Consider the following 15012-nt stretch of genomic DNA (forward strand, 5'->3'; position numbering starts at 1 on the left):
CGTACAAGTAGGAAAATGGATTATCTGGATGCGTGCTCATATTATATGGTGGCAAACGACTGCAGTGTGTGGGCCACCATCTCGCCGGCGAGGTCCGGCCGGTTGTGGCTTGCCATCTCGCAGCAGCTGAGTGCGAGATGGGCCAGCTGCTCCGCCTGCTCCGGCGTGTAGGGCCAGTCCCCCGCCGAGGCGTCGAGGATGTCGGCGACCCTGCCCTCGGTGAGCGCGGCCCGCACGTGCCTTGCGAGCCCCATGGGCGGGCGGCCGGTGAGCAGGCGGAGGAGGAGGACGCCGAAGGCGTAGGCGTCGGAGGTGGGGCGCAGCTCGCCGGAGGCGAGGAACTCTGGGTCCACGTACGCCACCGTGTTGGCGGAGAGCGTGCAGTGCATCAGCACGTCGGGCTCCAGCAGGCGGCACAGGCCGGAGTCGGCGAGCTTGCTGCTGCTGCTGCTGGTGGTGAGCAGGACGTTGGGCGGCTTGAGGTGGCCGTGGACCACGCCGTTGTCGTGGAGGAAGACGAGCGCGGAGCGCACCTCGGCGGCGATGCGCGTGCGCTCCGGCCACAGCAGCGGCTTCTTATCAGGATCAGCGATGAGGCGGTCGTCAAGGCTGCCGGCGGGGAGGTACTCGTAGACGAGCGCCGGCGCCTGCGGAGCGGAGCACGCGCCCAGGAGCGGCACCACGTTGGGGTGCCGCAGCTTGCGCAGCGCCTCCACCTGCTGCTGCTGCAAGGCGTGCTGGTTGTTGAGCACCTTGATGGCCACCGCCACCCCATGGCTCTGGCTCTGGAGGACGGCCCTGTAGACGGTGCCGTAGCCGCCCTGGCCCAGCCTGAGCGACTCGTCCAGGTTCTGCGTCGCTTCCATCAGCTCCTCGTACGACAGCTCCACCAACTCCTCCAGCAGTCTGTCGCGGAGCGCGGCGGCTTCTCGGAGGGCGGCGTCTCGCTGGCGGCGCAGCTCCTCCTGCTCGCGTTCCAGCGTGAACACAAGGCAGTGCGCCTCGGACAGCTTCTCCTGCAGGTCCTGGATCACGCGCTTGGAGCTCACCAGCTGGGCCTCCAGCGCGGCCACCTGCTCGTCCCTCCTCTCCCGTTCACGTCTCAGCACCTGGGCCTCGGCAAAGATGCTCTGGATGTCCTCCTCCTGCTGCTGCTGCTGGAGGTGGTGGTGGTTGTCGTCCCAGCAGAGACGATGCCCACCTGATGCTGATGGATGCTGGGCACCTGCTGCTTGCTGGCCATGGCTCTCAGCAGCATCAACAACAACAGCTGGTGGCCTGGTGCAGACGAGGTTGCCTTTGCAGAGGAACCAGATGGCGCACTGCGGGTGAGCCTGCTGCTGCACGCTCACCGCCGTCCTCGAGCTCGGCGCCCTCATCTTGCTGCTGTACCGCTTGTCCGCCGCCGCTCCCACCACCAGCCGCCTGATGCCGTTCTGCACCACCAGCCGCAGTATCCCCTGCGCCACGTCGCCGTCGCCGGACACCGTCTCCACCTTGCACACGGCGGCCACCTTCACCTTGGCGCAGATGGCACGGTACTTGGCCATGGCCCGGGTCATGGCCTGCGTCTCCGCCTGCCTGAACGCCGACACCTCCGACTCGTGCAGCTTCTCCGCGGGGAAGCTGGCGCCCACTGCGCGCATACAGTATATACATGTTTATATGTATACATATATACATAATGAACTACGAACGTACTGAATGGGATGGTCTTTGCCGGGCGATGGACGTGCAGCAGCACCACCGTCGCGTTCCCCTTCATCTTGTCGCCGCCGGTAGTGATGACGGCGTCGAGGTTGCTGAGCACCCACATGAGGTTGGCCTTGCACTCCTTCACCTCCTTCCCCACCGCCACGCCCACTACCAGGCCGGCTTCCTCATTGCTGTCGTCACCCTCCTGCTGTTCGTAGGCGCCGCTGCTGATCATGCCCGACGACAAGGACGACGACGACGACACCCTGCCAGTGCTGCTGCTGCTCCATGTCCTCGTGCTCCTGCTCACGTCCGCCGTCTCGCCGCCGGCAGGAGTAGTAGTGGTGCGGAAGAACATGGTCGTCGACACCAAAATGTGGCAATGGCAATCAAGCCGTGCTGCCCTGTGCCTTCATCGTATATGCAATGCATATGTAGTGCTCGCCATGACTCCCCTTTGAAGTTAGTTTCAATTTCAACAAGTAATTAGGACCAGGCCAATGCATGCATCGAATCCAGATAGCAAGCTGTACGTGTGCAGCATGTTTCAATTCTCAAAATTTAATCGAATATCCCATGCACATATATCCACCCCCATCATCTTATACTATTATCCTAGCTAGGAATAACTGGTATACTCTAATTAATTAATGGAGTTGTGTTAAATTAATACCACATGCACGCAAATTATTAAATCGATCTAATTCTCAAACCTTTGACCCAAACAAAAGTACTTGCATTTGGTAATCAATTCAAATCCATATCCCTGCAGCTTGACCTTGCATTGTTATTATATTCTTGAATGTATAAGATTAATTAACTAAGACGTATTAGCCGGTCAACGACACACCAACATACATGTCAAACTGTATATACATACGCAGCATCTGTCGGAGGGATCTGGTTCCATAAGGCCATTCTTAACGAGCATTTCATATTTGTGTTTCCAAAAATTCCATATAAGCAAGATGATAACTAATTCATGGTTGAAATAGCTCCACACAATGCAAAGTTTCACTAGTTGTTGTTTCCAAAGTTACATGCAAGGCACAAGACACCTATCTCTTCGCTAATTCATTACCACATCATAGAAAACGCTGACGTGCACTCTATTTAATGAGAATGAAACCCCCGCTGAGAATGGCCTAACGTCGAAGCCAAGGTGATCATAAACGCGGGTGTAGTGTTATCCCTATGGTCATGTGGTGGAATCTATCCACCTAGATTCGAATATCTATATATAGTTAACGTATGGCTGTTCATATATATTTCACTGCGATATTCTTTCCAGTACTAAGTTGCAACATTGATATGAGACGTTTGTGGTGATTTCATTATTATCAAAATATGCGAGAACGCGTAAGAGCGGTTGTTTGCCAACATTCAGGTCTGTTCAACGCTGGTGTCTCACACTCCAAATAATTTTCGAAAACCTCCTTTGATTTCGATGCCATGTTAATAACAAGCCAAGTACTACATGGGTGCGATTTGTTGAAAAAACATTCACCAAACAACTCATGATGTATGTTTGTCTTAGATTATTTTCTTGCAGTAAAATTGAAGTCCTGAGCCACGGCGCATGCATTCTCTGTGGTTGTTGATAATTGGCTTGTTTTTTTGCTATCTAAGGAGAGGAAGAAATTGACGTACGTCCAGCATCGTCCTATCCTATTCATCACAGTGCTATATGGAGTATGCGTGCTATATCGGAGCATCCATGTCCATTTTGCCTCTCCCTGCCCTCTCTCCTACCTTTGCCACAGAGATGCGCGAGGAGGAGGCGGAGAGCTAGAGACCCGCTCATGGCCACGCCGCCGGCCTACATCGCCGGAGCACACAAGCAGCGCGCCAAGCGACGTCGCCAGTGCTCCTCGTTGCCGTCGCCCGCTTCGTCATCCTCATCCCACAACGGCAGCACCACCACGCAGCAAGAGGAAGACGAGGCGGCGGACATGGCCAAATGCCTCATCCTCCTCGCCCAGGGTCCAGCCGCCACCGTAATGGAGCCAGCAATGCCAGTGCCGGTGCCGGCACCCCCCAGGCCGACGACGACCCAGCGGCCGCCGTCGTCATACGAGTGCAAGACGTGTAACAAGTGCTTCCCCTCCTTCCAGGCCCTCGGCGGCCACCGCACCAGCCACAACAATGACAAGATCAAGAAACCGCGGCGGCCGGAGGCGGAGGCCGCCGCCGCCGCTGCTGTCACCACGACGCTTAGCCTGCGCACAGCGGCGGTGGCTGGGAGGCCGGCGGCGGCGCACGAGTGCTCGGCGTGCGGTGCCACGTTCGCGTCCGGGCAGGCGCTTGGCGGGCACATGAGGCGCCACCGGCCGCTCACGGCGGGGGCCGCGCCTGAGAGCGTGGTCACCGCCGAGGAGACGAGCGCAGGAGGCAACAACGTCAGCCTGGAGCTGGACCTCAACCTGCTGCCGGCGCCGTCAACGGAGCAAGAGGTGACATCCCCGGCATTGGCAACAAAGCGCACGCACCACTTCAATTGATGCTACCTTTTTTTTTTTTGTTTGTCTTGTTACAAGCAGGCAGTAAGTACTTGCAACAGCCAAGCCATCCAGGCATCAACCAATCAGTCTCTCTCAATACTGCCTGCTAGATGATGCATGGAGCATCATATTACTTATATATGTAAAACAAACAGACATGCATGATGAGCCAAACTGCTACTCCCTGCATGTCAAATTGTAAATCATTTTATACATAGTTTTTCTATGTATCTAGACATGGTGTATAGCAAAAGCTATATATTTAGAAAAGCTAAAACGACCTACAATTTGGGCATAAGCAACGATACATACATATACATACATCAGTAAAGTGTCTCCATCAAATTAATACAACTTTCTCGACCATGCATATATTTAGTTACTACAGTAGTTACCATAATTAGCAGGAACCAACTTACTCGGAATATGCATAATTAGTTTGGGCTTGCCGGCAGCAGCGGCAGATGCATATGCGTGCACACTCTGTCTGGCTCTCCCTTCACCCACAGGTTCCGCAGTTCCCCTCTCTTCCACCCAAGCGCGATCAGCGTTCCTGCACCAACAAAACACATACAATCGCATCATGCAATGCAATCGTCCCTATTCGGACATTCACAATCTCCACATATTATATATGCATCCACTGCAGAGTCCCAAGCTATCTTCATTACCGAGTGTGAAGGGCACGATGTACAGAAGCGCAGGTTGCCCATGCCCATCCATCAGGTTCAGCGCAACATATGTGATTAGAAGTCCTGATCACGTGGCCAACGGAGAAATAGCCAGTTAGTCTCCACTGAAGAAATCATGGTTCAATCTTCTGCCCGCTGCATGGACTCAAACTTACCAGAACCATAGGCCACCATTGACCACAAAAAATAACCAGACTGAAGGCTCTTCTTCGCAACAAAATCGTATCTGAACAACAAACAATTTTCAAAGGAAACTCATCGCTCTAATTCACATAGAAGAAATTACAGACGTTTTGCACACCAGACTTACCTTAGTGCGAAAGCAACTAGCAGCCCAGGAAGAAGGATATCACCAAAGCCAATGATGCTGTATCCACCCCATGGATCAAACATTCGTGGAATTTTTAGCAACATGGGCACACCATCCTCGTCAGTCTTATCACCGCGTGCAACCTATGAGAAGAAACCGGTATGTACAACCACAAAATCAAGAAACTATCACCACCAAATATTAGAATGCCCTTTCACAATACTTACCACAATCATCACACTCTCATGAAACCACCTCTTGGAGACAAACACCCAGAAGATGTCATACAGGAAGGCACAGCTGAGAAGAACCGAACCCACCTGATCACAGCCACAAGGTAAATAAAACAGGTACCACCACAGTTATGAAGAAAACCCTTGGCTAAAGTCAACACCAAGCGGAAGTCAAAATCAAGAGCAATGTGATTACCTTGAGGTTGGGTACTCTGACAATTTGGATGACCGTAACTATCAGTGCGATACCCTGATAAGTACAGAGTTTGGAATCATTTGATGTCACAACTACAATAGGGGGCATCGAATACTACAGACAGTGACACTCACAAGAATATCTTGCCCAATCCAAGCAAAGGAAGCTTGGCGGAAAACAGCCCATAGAACAGCAAACGCAATGCAAAATGGGGAAACTGCCAGAGTAAGATGTGAAACAGCTCCAATGAATGGTACTTTCACAAAAGATTCTGCAGCAGGTTTAAACCATCTGAAAGGTTCCACGATTTAGTCAATATTAGTAATTTCAGGGAAAAAAACTCAGGTTTGTTGCAGAGGTTCTTGAACAGAACGCTTGATTCAAACAAACCCCCAAGCAAATCCACTGTACCTTGATAACAGAGCCACCAAGCATGTTTGCAGACCCTGCATAAACAAATGCTTTAGTTCAAGAAAGGAAAAACAGCAAAGGACTAACTACAGCAACAGTTTTGTGTAGCAATCATCTGAAAAACACTGTAGGATCAGTGAACTAATAGCACACCATCCTGTTAGGTTGTTTCAAGGTACTTGTACCATGAAATAGAAAGTAAGAGCAGCTAATATGATTACAATTTGTATTTCGTAATTATGTAATCTGAAAGTAAACTGATAGTGAGATAGAATTGCACCTCTACACCGCCGATGCAGAATATTACCACTAGTAGCTCCACAAACCAGTAAGACATCAGTTTGTAAAGCATTATTAAGAAGCATGACGCAACCACCACAAACATTATCGCTGATGCCACATTGATGTCTACCATGCCAGTAGAACCCCCAGCCTCAACATTCAATAGGCCTTCATGGCCATCCTTAACAATAAGTGCATTCGTCAGTACATCAGTTTAAGTCGATGCTATAATGGAGCAAGTGTCATGTCATAGAGATCAGAACCTTCAGGAGCTTCTCTTGTTCAATAACCGCTTCTCTAGCACTCCATGCGGACCAGTATGAAGCACCAAGGACTGTACCCACAGCCATAAGCCATAGAAATACCTCTGCAGTGTCGACTACGGGACGGTCTGGAGAGTACAGCTGCACAGAAACTAAGGAAGGACAAGGATACATCACATCATTACTCAGTAAGCTATTCCAGATTGAAGAAATAACCAAAATGCAAGTAGCCAACACCCTAAGGTTCCATATGAAAATTGAAATGCTGGTGACCACTGCGAGCTAGCAGTTTACCTGCGTTACCGCTTGTAAGAAGTGTGTGTAAAGCAGAACCTGCGTCTTTTGGCAGGAGAACTGCAGGTATATGTATGTCAAGATCCGTCTCGTTCTTTTCACAGACCATCTTGTACAGTTCTGCAGGGTAAACGCAAGACAGAACATGTGAAATAAAACGTTCCTCGGATGGTTTATGATTACTACAAGCAGTGGCACAAGTAATGAATAGGGAAACAACGCACCGTGGACATGGTTTATGATTACTATGGCAGAAGCACCGGCAGCTTCAGCAAACTTTGCTTTCTTTGTGAATTTGCACTTGCCCCTTTGAACTAGAAGAACATCTCCAGAAACCTAGGATGAGAAGGAAGCATTTGAGCGCTGGGGGTACAGAAGACAGGCAAATATTGAGTGTAGGAAGTTGCAGAAGATAGACCTTGTGTTTTGGAGGAGAGCAGCAGTCAATAGGGTCTGCGAGCGTGAGCTTAGGTCGGTTTGCGTGCTTCTCCTTGGAGACGATTTTGGGACCAAAGCGAGCACCAACACCAACAAACTCGTCACCCTCTTTGCCGTTGACCCAGCTTTGCACTTTTACCTGACACAAGATCAGCTAGGTAGATGAAATGGGCAGTCATAGCTCTCTTGTGATGCTAAAAATAGATAGGAGTAGCTACCACATAACTATTTCAGTATGGTCTGGTGGTGTACACTGTACATGCCCTCCCCCTCCATTTGGGGACTGGATTCGATTCGATTCGATTGGGTAGAGGTAGAGGAGGAGGAGGGGGCTCTTACCAGGATGAAATCGTTGTTGCATCCGGGGATCTTGGGTGCCTCGTCGTCGTGGTGGACGATATCACCGCCGGCCGCGGCCTCCGCCAGCGCCGACAGGAGCAGCAGCGCCAGGACCGGCGCGGCGGCCATCTATCCCTGGGCTGAGACCTAAGCGAGCCCTCCCCAACCCAACCCAACCCAACCTCAGGTGAGCTGGTAGGTGAGCTTCTAGGAATCGCTCGGCTCCGGCCTTCTTCTCCGCCGGTCGGGATGGTGGTGGTGGGTTGTTGACTCTGCTGACTCGCTTGGGTCGGGTCGGGTTGCTGCGGCCCACTCCACAGGCCTCGGTATGCTTTTTTGCATTTTGGCCTTATTATTTTAGAGAGAACTTGCATTCTGCTCCAAGATGCAGGCTTGTCTAGGGATGCGAACATAAATCATGTCTTGAAGAAGGACCGACACATAAAACTCCATGGGCAATGGTGAGCACGAGCAAGCTCAGCAATGAAGGCTGTTACTTCCTGTAGCAGCCAGTAGTAAGCAGCAGCAGCAGCAGCCTCTCTTCCTTCTCCACCAAGTTGAGTTCCAATTCCACCAAATCCCAATCCCCCTTGGGTTCCTCTTCGGTTGCAGCTGCAGATCGGTTCCATCGATCGGAGGAAGACATCTCGATCCAATCCATCCATTTCACTCGTTGAAGATGGCGACGGCAGAGGGATCCACCATGGAGGACGACCCCGACGGCGCCGCCGCCGCCGACTCCTCCTCCTTCGTGCTGCGCTCCGGCGTCCGCGCCGGCCTCAAGCGCGAATTCGCCTTCGCCATCGCCTCCCAGGCAGCACTCTCCGAGCCCCTCGGCCGCACCCGCCGCTCATCCCGCACACTGCTCACCACCTCATCGCCGCCTTCCGACGGACCCAAGCCCAAGCGCCCGCGCCCTGGCCCTAGCCTTGCAGATCCTCCACCTCCCCCTCCCCCTCCCCCTCCCGAAGGAGAAACAGTCGAGCAGCCCGGCCCCGTGCTCGCCTTGATGGCTGCTGACACCAGCTCTCAGCCGCCGCCGCCGCCGCCGCCGCCGCCGCTTTCCACTCCACCCCCGCAGGCCGACACCAACATCGTCATCCCGCCGGAGTCGCCGCCTAGGCGGATCACGCGCTCCATGCTCAACCACAAGCCTCCTACCGCAGCTCCTCCACCTCCTCACAATGCCACTCCACTCAAGCCCAAACCCGAACCGCCCGAGGAAGAGGACGACAGCAAGCCCGGTCCAGCGCTCAGGCGCTTCACCAGATCACTCCTGCTCAAGGATAAGGACAGCAACGACGACGACCTCTCGGGCACCACCACCGCCAGCAATGCCTCCTCCTCACCATCACCCAACGCCACCACCAGCATCAGCAGCAGCAAGCGGAATACTACAAACAAGATCCCCACCAACCTCAGGGAGCTTCTCGCCACCGGCCTGCTCGAAGGCCAGCCCGTCAAGTATATCATGAGGAAAGGCAAGGTATGTTGGTTATGTATGCTCTCCTCTCTCTAGCTAAATCATTCATCTCTTCCGCTTGCGCGTCTTTCTGGATGCATGTCACATTATGATGAATGTACAAAATGTGGGGTTTCTCATCTTTACCTGCTGTTCTGGATGTCCCCGTTTGTGCTTACTTTCATTTCATGGCTGCTGTAATTTGATTGACCAGGGATCTGTTTCTGCTCTTATTTCAGCGGGCAGTACTCCGGGGAGTTATCAAACGTGCCGGCATATTGTGCGCTTGCTCTTCATGCAAAGGTCGAAAAGTGAGTTTTCTCCTCTTCTCCGAAATCACCACCTTGCTATCCCAACTTTGAGAGTCCAACCAATGTGCCTTGAGTTGCAGGTTGTTTCACCTTACTATTTTGAGGTGCATGCTGGGAGTACCAAAAAGCACCCATCCGACTACATTTTCCTGGAAAATGGAAATAACCTTCATGATGTGTTGAGGGCATGCACAAATGCTACCTTAGACATGGTGGAGTCTGCAATACAGAAGGCGATAGGCCCAGCACCTCACAAGAGAACATTCAGATGCCAAACCTGCAAAAGTGGGCAGTTTCTCCTCTCATCCCTACCTAGCTTGGTTTCGTTAATTTCTCAAATATTGATCAAATATCTAATCTTTCAGGTTCGTTCAGCACACTACGCAGTGGGAAATTTGCTTTGTTTTGTGATTCATGTCTGGAGTCCAAGGGAGCTAAGAATAGTACCAGGTAATCTTTGTAATAAATGTGGCCATTCCATTTTTTTTATCACATCAAAAGTATTTGCTTGGGGTCCCAAACAATTGGCTGTTGCCCTACTTTTATTTAGGTCTTCAAAAGTTGCACGAGGTCCGACTTCATCTGCCAAGGGATATAAAAGTGCATCCCCAGGAGCAAAGTCTGCGAGTGTAGGAAGGCTTACAAGAAAGTAGGTATTGTCAGTTGTGATAAGCATCCTTTTCCTTGAATTAATCATCCCATTGATCCCCATTTTGGCTATTTCATGACCAAAAAAAGGGATAAGGGGTTGCATAAGGTGGTTTTCATGAGTGGTGTTTTACCAGAGGGCACTAATGTCGGCTACTTTGTTGGCGGAAAGGTTATTTTCTTTTTTCGTCTCTCAACTTACTGTTTTCAGCCAGTACAAATGTTATTTCATTATTAACACTTGTAGTGACAACTTTCTAGAGGTTACTGGAAGGATATATAAAGGAACTTGGGATCTACTGTCATTGCTGCGACACAGTGGTAACTTGCAGCCCCTTTCATTAGATGTGTGTTGAAAATTTAATGGCACGCAACTGAGTATTCCCTACTCTAATTCTTGAATTCGTTTAATTCAATGAACAGGTTAGTCCTTCACAATTTGAAGCTCATGCTGGTCGAGCTGCTCGACGCAAACCGTGAGTATTTTCTTGCGGTTTATTTTTGTAAAGGGTACAATTCAAACTCTAATCCCTTCCACAAAAACTATTTTAGGTACCACAACATATATATGTCAAATGGTGTTTCGCTGCATGAGCTGTCAATTTCACTCTTAAAAGGTCAAAAGACAAACAGACAAAGTGATGATTTGTGCAGCATTTGTTCAGATGGTGGCCAGCTTCTCCTTTGTGATACCTGTCCAAGAGCTTTTCACAGAGGTAATGACATTATGCATAGCCAATATGACAATGCTGCATGTTTCCTTACTGCTTAAATAAGCAACATTTAACTCTTCCATTAGGATACACGGCTATTTAAATATATGTTTTCTAGTGGAAGGCTAAATTTAATGTCTACAGCAATTTTAATGATGCTTAAAATCCAGGTGTCATACCTTCTAAAATGCACCTAAATTATGTTGTAAGTTGTAACACGATGCTCAATCTGTAGTCTACATGGGGATTCCTGTTGTATAACCTTTTTCTTTGAATTACAGTGCTGCATTTTACACTTATGTTCAACTGTTTCTTACTGTCATCTTGCAGTTCTTATTTCTAACATCTGGTGTTTCATCAAGAATTATGTTTAAATATTTGTTTTGGGAACCCCTTTGAACAGAGCTACATTTTTTGGTTCTCATTACTGTAATGCCGTATTTCCTCCCTTTTATCTCTTGCAGAATGTGTTAGCTTGTTTGCTAACCCGAAGGGAACTTGGTGTTGCCGATATTGTGAGAATAGACAACAGAGGGAAAGTTGTTTGGCATATAACAACAATGCAATAGCTGCTGGGAGGATTGAAGGAGCTGACCCCTTGGCAGAAATATTCACACGGTCGATACGTGTTGCTACATCACTTGCGACTGGATTTGGCGGTTGTGCACTGTGCAAGTAAGTGTTCATTTCCCGAGACTATATGTGTTTCCAGTCTTCCATAAAACATTTCCTGAGCCAACAAAGGAAATTTGGCAAACCTCTTATCAAGTAGTGGTATTTGTTGTATAGACTGGTTGAGCTAAGGGAGATCAATATCTTACTGCTGATTGCTGAATCTCTTTACCCCTTGCCAACTTGCTGATTACTTTTGCATAGATGTTCATTTCGTTATTTTTTCTTTAAGCTTTATCTACACTAGTTAATCATTTGTTAGCATTAGTTCATAATTTCTAGTTGTGCTTGTTATGAGTTTTCTGCGAAGTATTTACTGGTTACTTTTATAAGAAAGAAAGTTACAGATTGTTTCCGCTTAATGGCAACTTGCCAAGTGCCATAGCATTTCTTCAAAACCAGAAGTGGCATAACATCTGGTCCAGGATCTGTATGCAGTTTTGTTATTTTTATATATGCTTTCATTCGACTCTCTAGTACTCCCAGGAGTCTTTTCTTTCATATATATAATCCATGGAGATTGTCTGTTTGAATTATTTTGGCAGGCTCCATGATTTCAGCAAAAAGAAATTCAGTACCCGGACCGTGCTGCTTTGTGACCAAGTACGTTTGCCAATCATATAGGGTTATAGAGCATGGTTTACCACTATGAATGATGATACTAGTGTCCATTCATGATTTATGTACAGAGTGTTATCCTGTTATTTCTGTCTCGTGCTTTTTATAAGGCAGCAGTGGTAATTTGTAACAGTAAGTCATTCATGTCTTTTTTTATCAGTGCGGTAGAGAATATCATGTTGGTTGCCTCAAGGAACATAACATGGCTGATCTAACGGTGATTTTTCTAACCTGAGATATCTGTAAGAGTTTGTTGCAGAAATTTAGCACCATATTAATTAATAATTAAACAATGCAGGCATTGCCTGAGGGAGCATGGTATTGTTCCACCGACTGTGTGAGGATTAACCAGAAACTGCAAGACTTACTTAACCGTGGAGGAGAACCTGTCCCTACCATGGATTTAGATGTTATCAAGAAGAAGCGAGAAGAGAAAGGTTTAGATGAGGATGCTGACCTTGATGTTAGATGGAGAGTTTTAAAGGATAAGAGTTCAGAAGACAGCAAATTAGTGCTCTCCAAAGCAGTTGCCATTTTTCATGTGAGTTTCTGTCACTTCATACTGGATATTAATTTGTAGGATTTGCAATAACCTATGACCAGGATGTATAGTATGTTAAGAAAAGAAAACTTATCCTTATGCAGGGTTGTACGGAGTGTATTTTTTATAATTGAGGTGAAATATAGTGGATATCTTGTTTTGCACATTCCCTATTTCATGTACAACCTTGCAAACCTGCCAGTTTAAGCTATAAATCAACAAGAGAAAAATTGAAAGAATAAAAGCATCTTCATTTTACTAACTGACATTATTCAAGTTCAGGCCCAACTTATAGAAGGGGAAATGATTGCAGATTCTGCTTAGCAGGCATAAACAATTTTTTGTTTATTTACAATACCTGGGATGCATCCTCTATTGATTCAGTATACTATTTTTCATTTCTGCAGGAAACATTCGATCCCATTATTCAGATAGCAACTGGCCGAGACCTCATTCCAGCCATGGTTTATGGGTATTGATTAGTGTCATCCTCTTTACTTGTATCACACACAACTCACCATCATAGAAATAATATATGCTTGTTTCCAGGAGGAGTGCAAGGGATCAAGATTACACAGGAATGTATTGTGCTGTGTTAACTGTGCGGTAATTTTTGTCTTAGATTGTTTCTGGCTGAAAATGAAATGACATCGTCAATAAATTGTTCCTAATTAAGCTGCTCTAATTAATTTTGTTGATGCAGCAACACTGTAGTTTCTGCCGGTCTTTTCCGCATCATGGGTAGTGAAATTGCTGAGCTGCCATTGGTCGCTACAAGTAGGGATAGCCAAGGCTTGGTAAGTTCGTCAAGTATCGGGTGCATTATAATTCAAGTTCTCATTGGAACATAAACAATGAATATTTTGAGCATAAACCTGCTCCGCAGATCATGTATGCACTGCATGGTTGCTCCAATGCCCCTTGTGGATAAGGGACAGCAAACATGGTCTATTGTGTTAATACAGTAGGTGTACTATAGTCTTGGAAAGATGGTTTTGATGGTGCAGGATGTTTTAGACTTTTAGTTCTTCGGAATAAGTTTTAGTAGTTGGATTATTAATTTGAATGTAATTGCAGAGTTGAGGTTAACCTTGTTACAAAGTTGTCTGACGTATACTAGTATTGATCCTTTTTTTTTTCTTCTGTGAACTGAACAGGGGTATTTCCAAGCGCTTTTCGCCTGCATAGAACGACTGTTGGCATCTTTGGAGGTGAAACATTTTGTGCTACCAGCTGCAGAGGAAGCAGAGTCTATCTGGACAGAGCGGTTTGGGTTCACAAAGATAAGCCAGGATGAGGTTTGTATATGTTCCTATGCCCAACTTGCAAGCATGTGTGAGACCGAAGAATTAGCTTGAGGTTGTAATTATGTAAATTTTATTGTGCTGCAGCTGCACGAATACCTCAAGGGTGGGCGAACAACTGTGTTTCAGGGGACATCAACCCTACACAAGCTGGTCCCACTCCCAGAACGGGAATGCTAGTTCTGCTAAAAGGGTGGTATTGGCATTTTGATCTATTGTCAAGGAGAAGCCGGAAGATTGTGTAAGATACCTACCAAAGGGCAAAAGCAAAGGCAAAGGCAAAGCCGAGTGAATTGCAGGCAACTTATTGGGTGGCATTTGGTATGCGTGTTCGTGGGCCGCTGTGCTTGTGTTGAGTTAGTGTTCGTTTGGGCTGGAACAGGATGGCGACTGCGGGTCAGAAGTGTCACTGGAGGTGACTCGGTTGTATCTGCTGATGTCTTTTTTGATTTGTTATTATAGGAGATAGTAGTGTGATACCAGGCTGTTAGGAGGGGGGTGGATTTGGGGAGGTCTCAAATTCAACGTACAGCATGAACATGTGATTCCCTTTTTGTTGGTCTGCCTCTGTCGCCGTAGATCGTCTGTGTGGATGCAATGTAGCGCAGTTGTTGTAATGTCTCTGTCCAAAGAATGTAAAGCGTATTTTGCTTCATTATGATAAGTTATTGATCATTAGTATGTAACCTTTTTTTTATATGAAATTGGTGCCATCCCCGTGCTTGGCCCTGCTCGACCGTGGCGTCGCGCCTGGAGGAGCCAAACCTTTCCTCTGATTAACTAGGTAGATCAGATGAATCGAATAGCTGGGAAATCGGAATCTGGAGCAGCAGAATCAGCACCATAATTCTGACGGATACCAAACCAGTCGGTGGCTTGTAGTGTGTTGGGTTGTTTGTATCATTTGATTCATGTATGAAATAATTTAAAATAATAATAATCCTTTTGTTTGGTTAGGTGCATGTATGAAATAATTCAAAATAATAATGATCCTTTTGTTTGGTTAGGTGAATTGGACCAACTTATCTAGGATGAGACCATCCCACTTAATACATTATTCTACTAGTTAGAGTGAACCATATGGTACCA

General features: G+C 47.7%; 4 protein-coding genes across 4 annotated transcripts; 2 read left to right on the forward strand and 2 right to left on the reverse strand.

Moving 5' to 3' along the window:
- Nucleotides 1-41: 41 nt before the first annotated feature.
- Nucleotides 42-2053, reverse strand: LOC101758262 (U-box domain-containing protein 33). Its single transcript, XM_012845359.1, has 2 exons — nt 1702-2053; nt 42-1636 (listed from the first exon to the last, which is right to left on the reverse strand). Exons 1-2 carry the CDS (start codon nt 2051-2053, stop codon nt 42-44), a joined length of 1947 nt encoding a protein of 648 aa, XP_012700813.1.
- A 1316-nt stretch (nt 2054-3369) lies between these two features.
- Nucleotides 3370-4226, forward strand: LOC111257122 (zinc finger protein ZAT11-like). The gene has a single exon (XM_022826208.1). The coding sequence runs from the start codon at nt 3390-3392 to the stop codon at nt 4194-4196; it is 807 nt and encodes a 268-aa protein (XP_022681943.1). The 5' UTR covers nt 3370-3389; the 3' UTR covers nt 4197-4226.
- Nucleotides 4227-4339: 113 nt separating this feature from the next.
- LOC101768542 (signal peptide peptidase-like 5) lies at nt 4340-7958 on the reverse strand. Its single transcript, XM_004966517.4, has 14 exons — nt 7655-7958; nt 7296-7454; nt 7102-7213; nt 6878-6997; nt 6584-6735; nt 6319-6501; nt 6039-6073; nt 5762-5918; nt 5628-5681; nt 5426-5518; nt 5199-5341; nt 5044-5114; nt 4868-4951; nt 4340-4749 (listed from the first exon to the last, which is right to left on the reverse strand). Exons 1-14 carry the CDS (start codon nt 7781-7783, stop codon nt 4631-4633), a joined length of 1611 nt encoding a protein of 536 aa, XP_004966574.1. The 5' UTR covers nt 7784-7958; the 3' UTR covers nt 4340-4630.
- Nucleotides 7959-8104: 146 nt separating this feature from the next.
- Nucleotides 8105-14620, forward strand: LOC101768941. The gene is made up of 18 exons (XM_004966518.3): nt 8105-9140; nt 9356-9427; nt 9508-9712; nt 9793-9877; nt 9978-10076; nt 10166-10247; nt 10337-10396; nt 10499-10551; nt 10628-10791; nt 11253-11463; nt 12006-12063; nt 12239-12295; nt 12377-12619; nt 13027-13091; nt 13169-13225; nt 13323-13416; nt 13777-13917; nt 14011-14620. The coding sequence occupies exons 1-18, from the start codon at nt 8334-8336 to the stop codon at nt 14101-14103; spliced, it is 2646 nt and encodes an 881-aa protein (XP_004966575.1). The 5' UTR covers nt 8105-8333; the 3' UTR covers nt 14104-14620.
- The last annotated feature ends 392 nt before the right edge of the window (nt 14621-15012 follow it).

The sequence above is a fragment of the Setaria italica genome, chromosome IV (genome assembly GCF_000263155.2).
Source record: "Setaria italica strain Yugu1 chromosome IV, Setaria_italica_v2.0, whole genome shotgun sequence".
NCBI classification, from domain to species: Eukaryota; Viridiplantae; Streptophyta; class Magnoliopsida; order Poales; family Poaceae; genus Setaria; species Setaria italica.

Bases quoted from the DNA above. Each gene is read 5' to 3' on its own strand.
- LOC101758262 (XM_012845359.1), bottom strand. From the start codon at position 2,053: ATGTTCTTCCGCACCACTACTACTCCTGCCGGCGGCGAGACGGCGGAC. The intron at 1,637-1,701 runs GTACGTTCGTAG...GTATGCGCGCAG, and splicing joins GGCAAAGACCATCCCATTCA to TGGGCGCCAGCTTCCCCGCG.
- LOC111257122 (XM_022826208.1), top strand. From the start codon at position 3,390: ATGCGTGCTATATCGGAGCATCCATGTCCATTTTGCCTCTCCCTGCCC.
- LOC101768941 (XM_004966518.3), top strand. From the start codon at position 8,334: ATGGCGACGGCAGAGGGATCCACCATGGAGGACGACCCCGACGGCGCC. The intron at 13,092-13,168 runs GTATTGATTAGT...GCTTGTTTCCAG, and splicing joins ATTCCAGCCATGGTTTATGG to GAGGAGTGCAAGGGATCAAG. The intron at 13,417-13,776 runs GTAAGTTCGTCA...TGAACTGAACAG, and splicing joins GTAGGGATAGCCAAGGCTTG to GGGTATTTCCAAGCGCTTTT.
- LOC101768542 (XM_004966517.4), bottom strand. From the start codon at position 7,783: ATGGCCGCCGCGCCGGTCCTGGCGCTGCTGCTCCTGTCGGCGCTGGCG. The intron at 5,682-5,761 runs GTGAGTGTCACT...TGTACTTATCAG, and splicing joins GGATTGGGCAAGATATTCTT to GGTATCGCACTGATAGTTAC. The intron at 4,750-4,867 runs GTAATGAAGATA...TTGTTGGTGCAG, and splicing joins CATCGTGCCCTTCACACTCG to GAACGCTGATCGCGCTTGGG.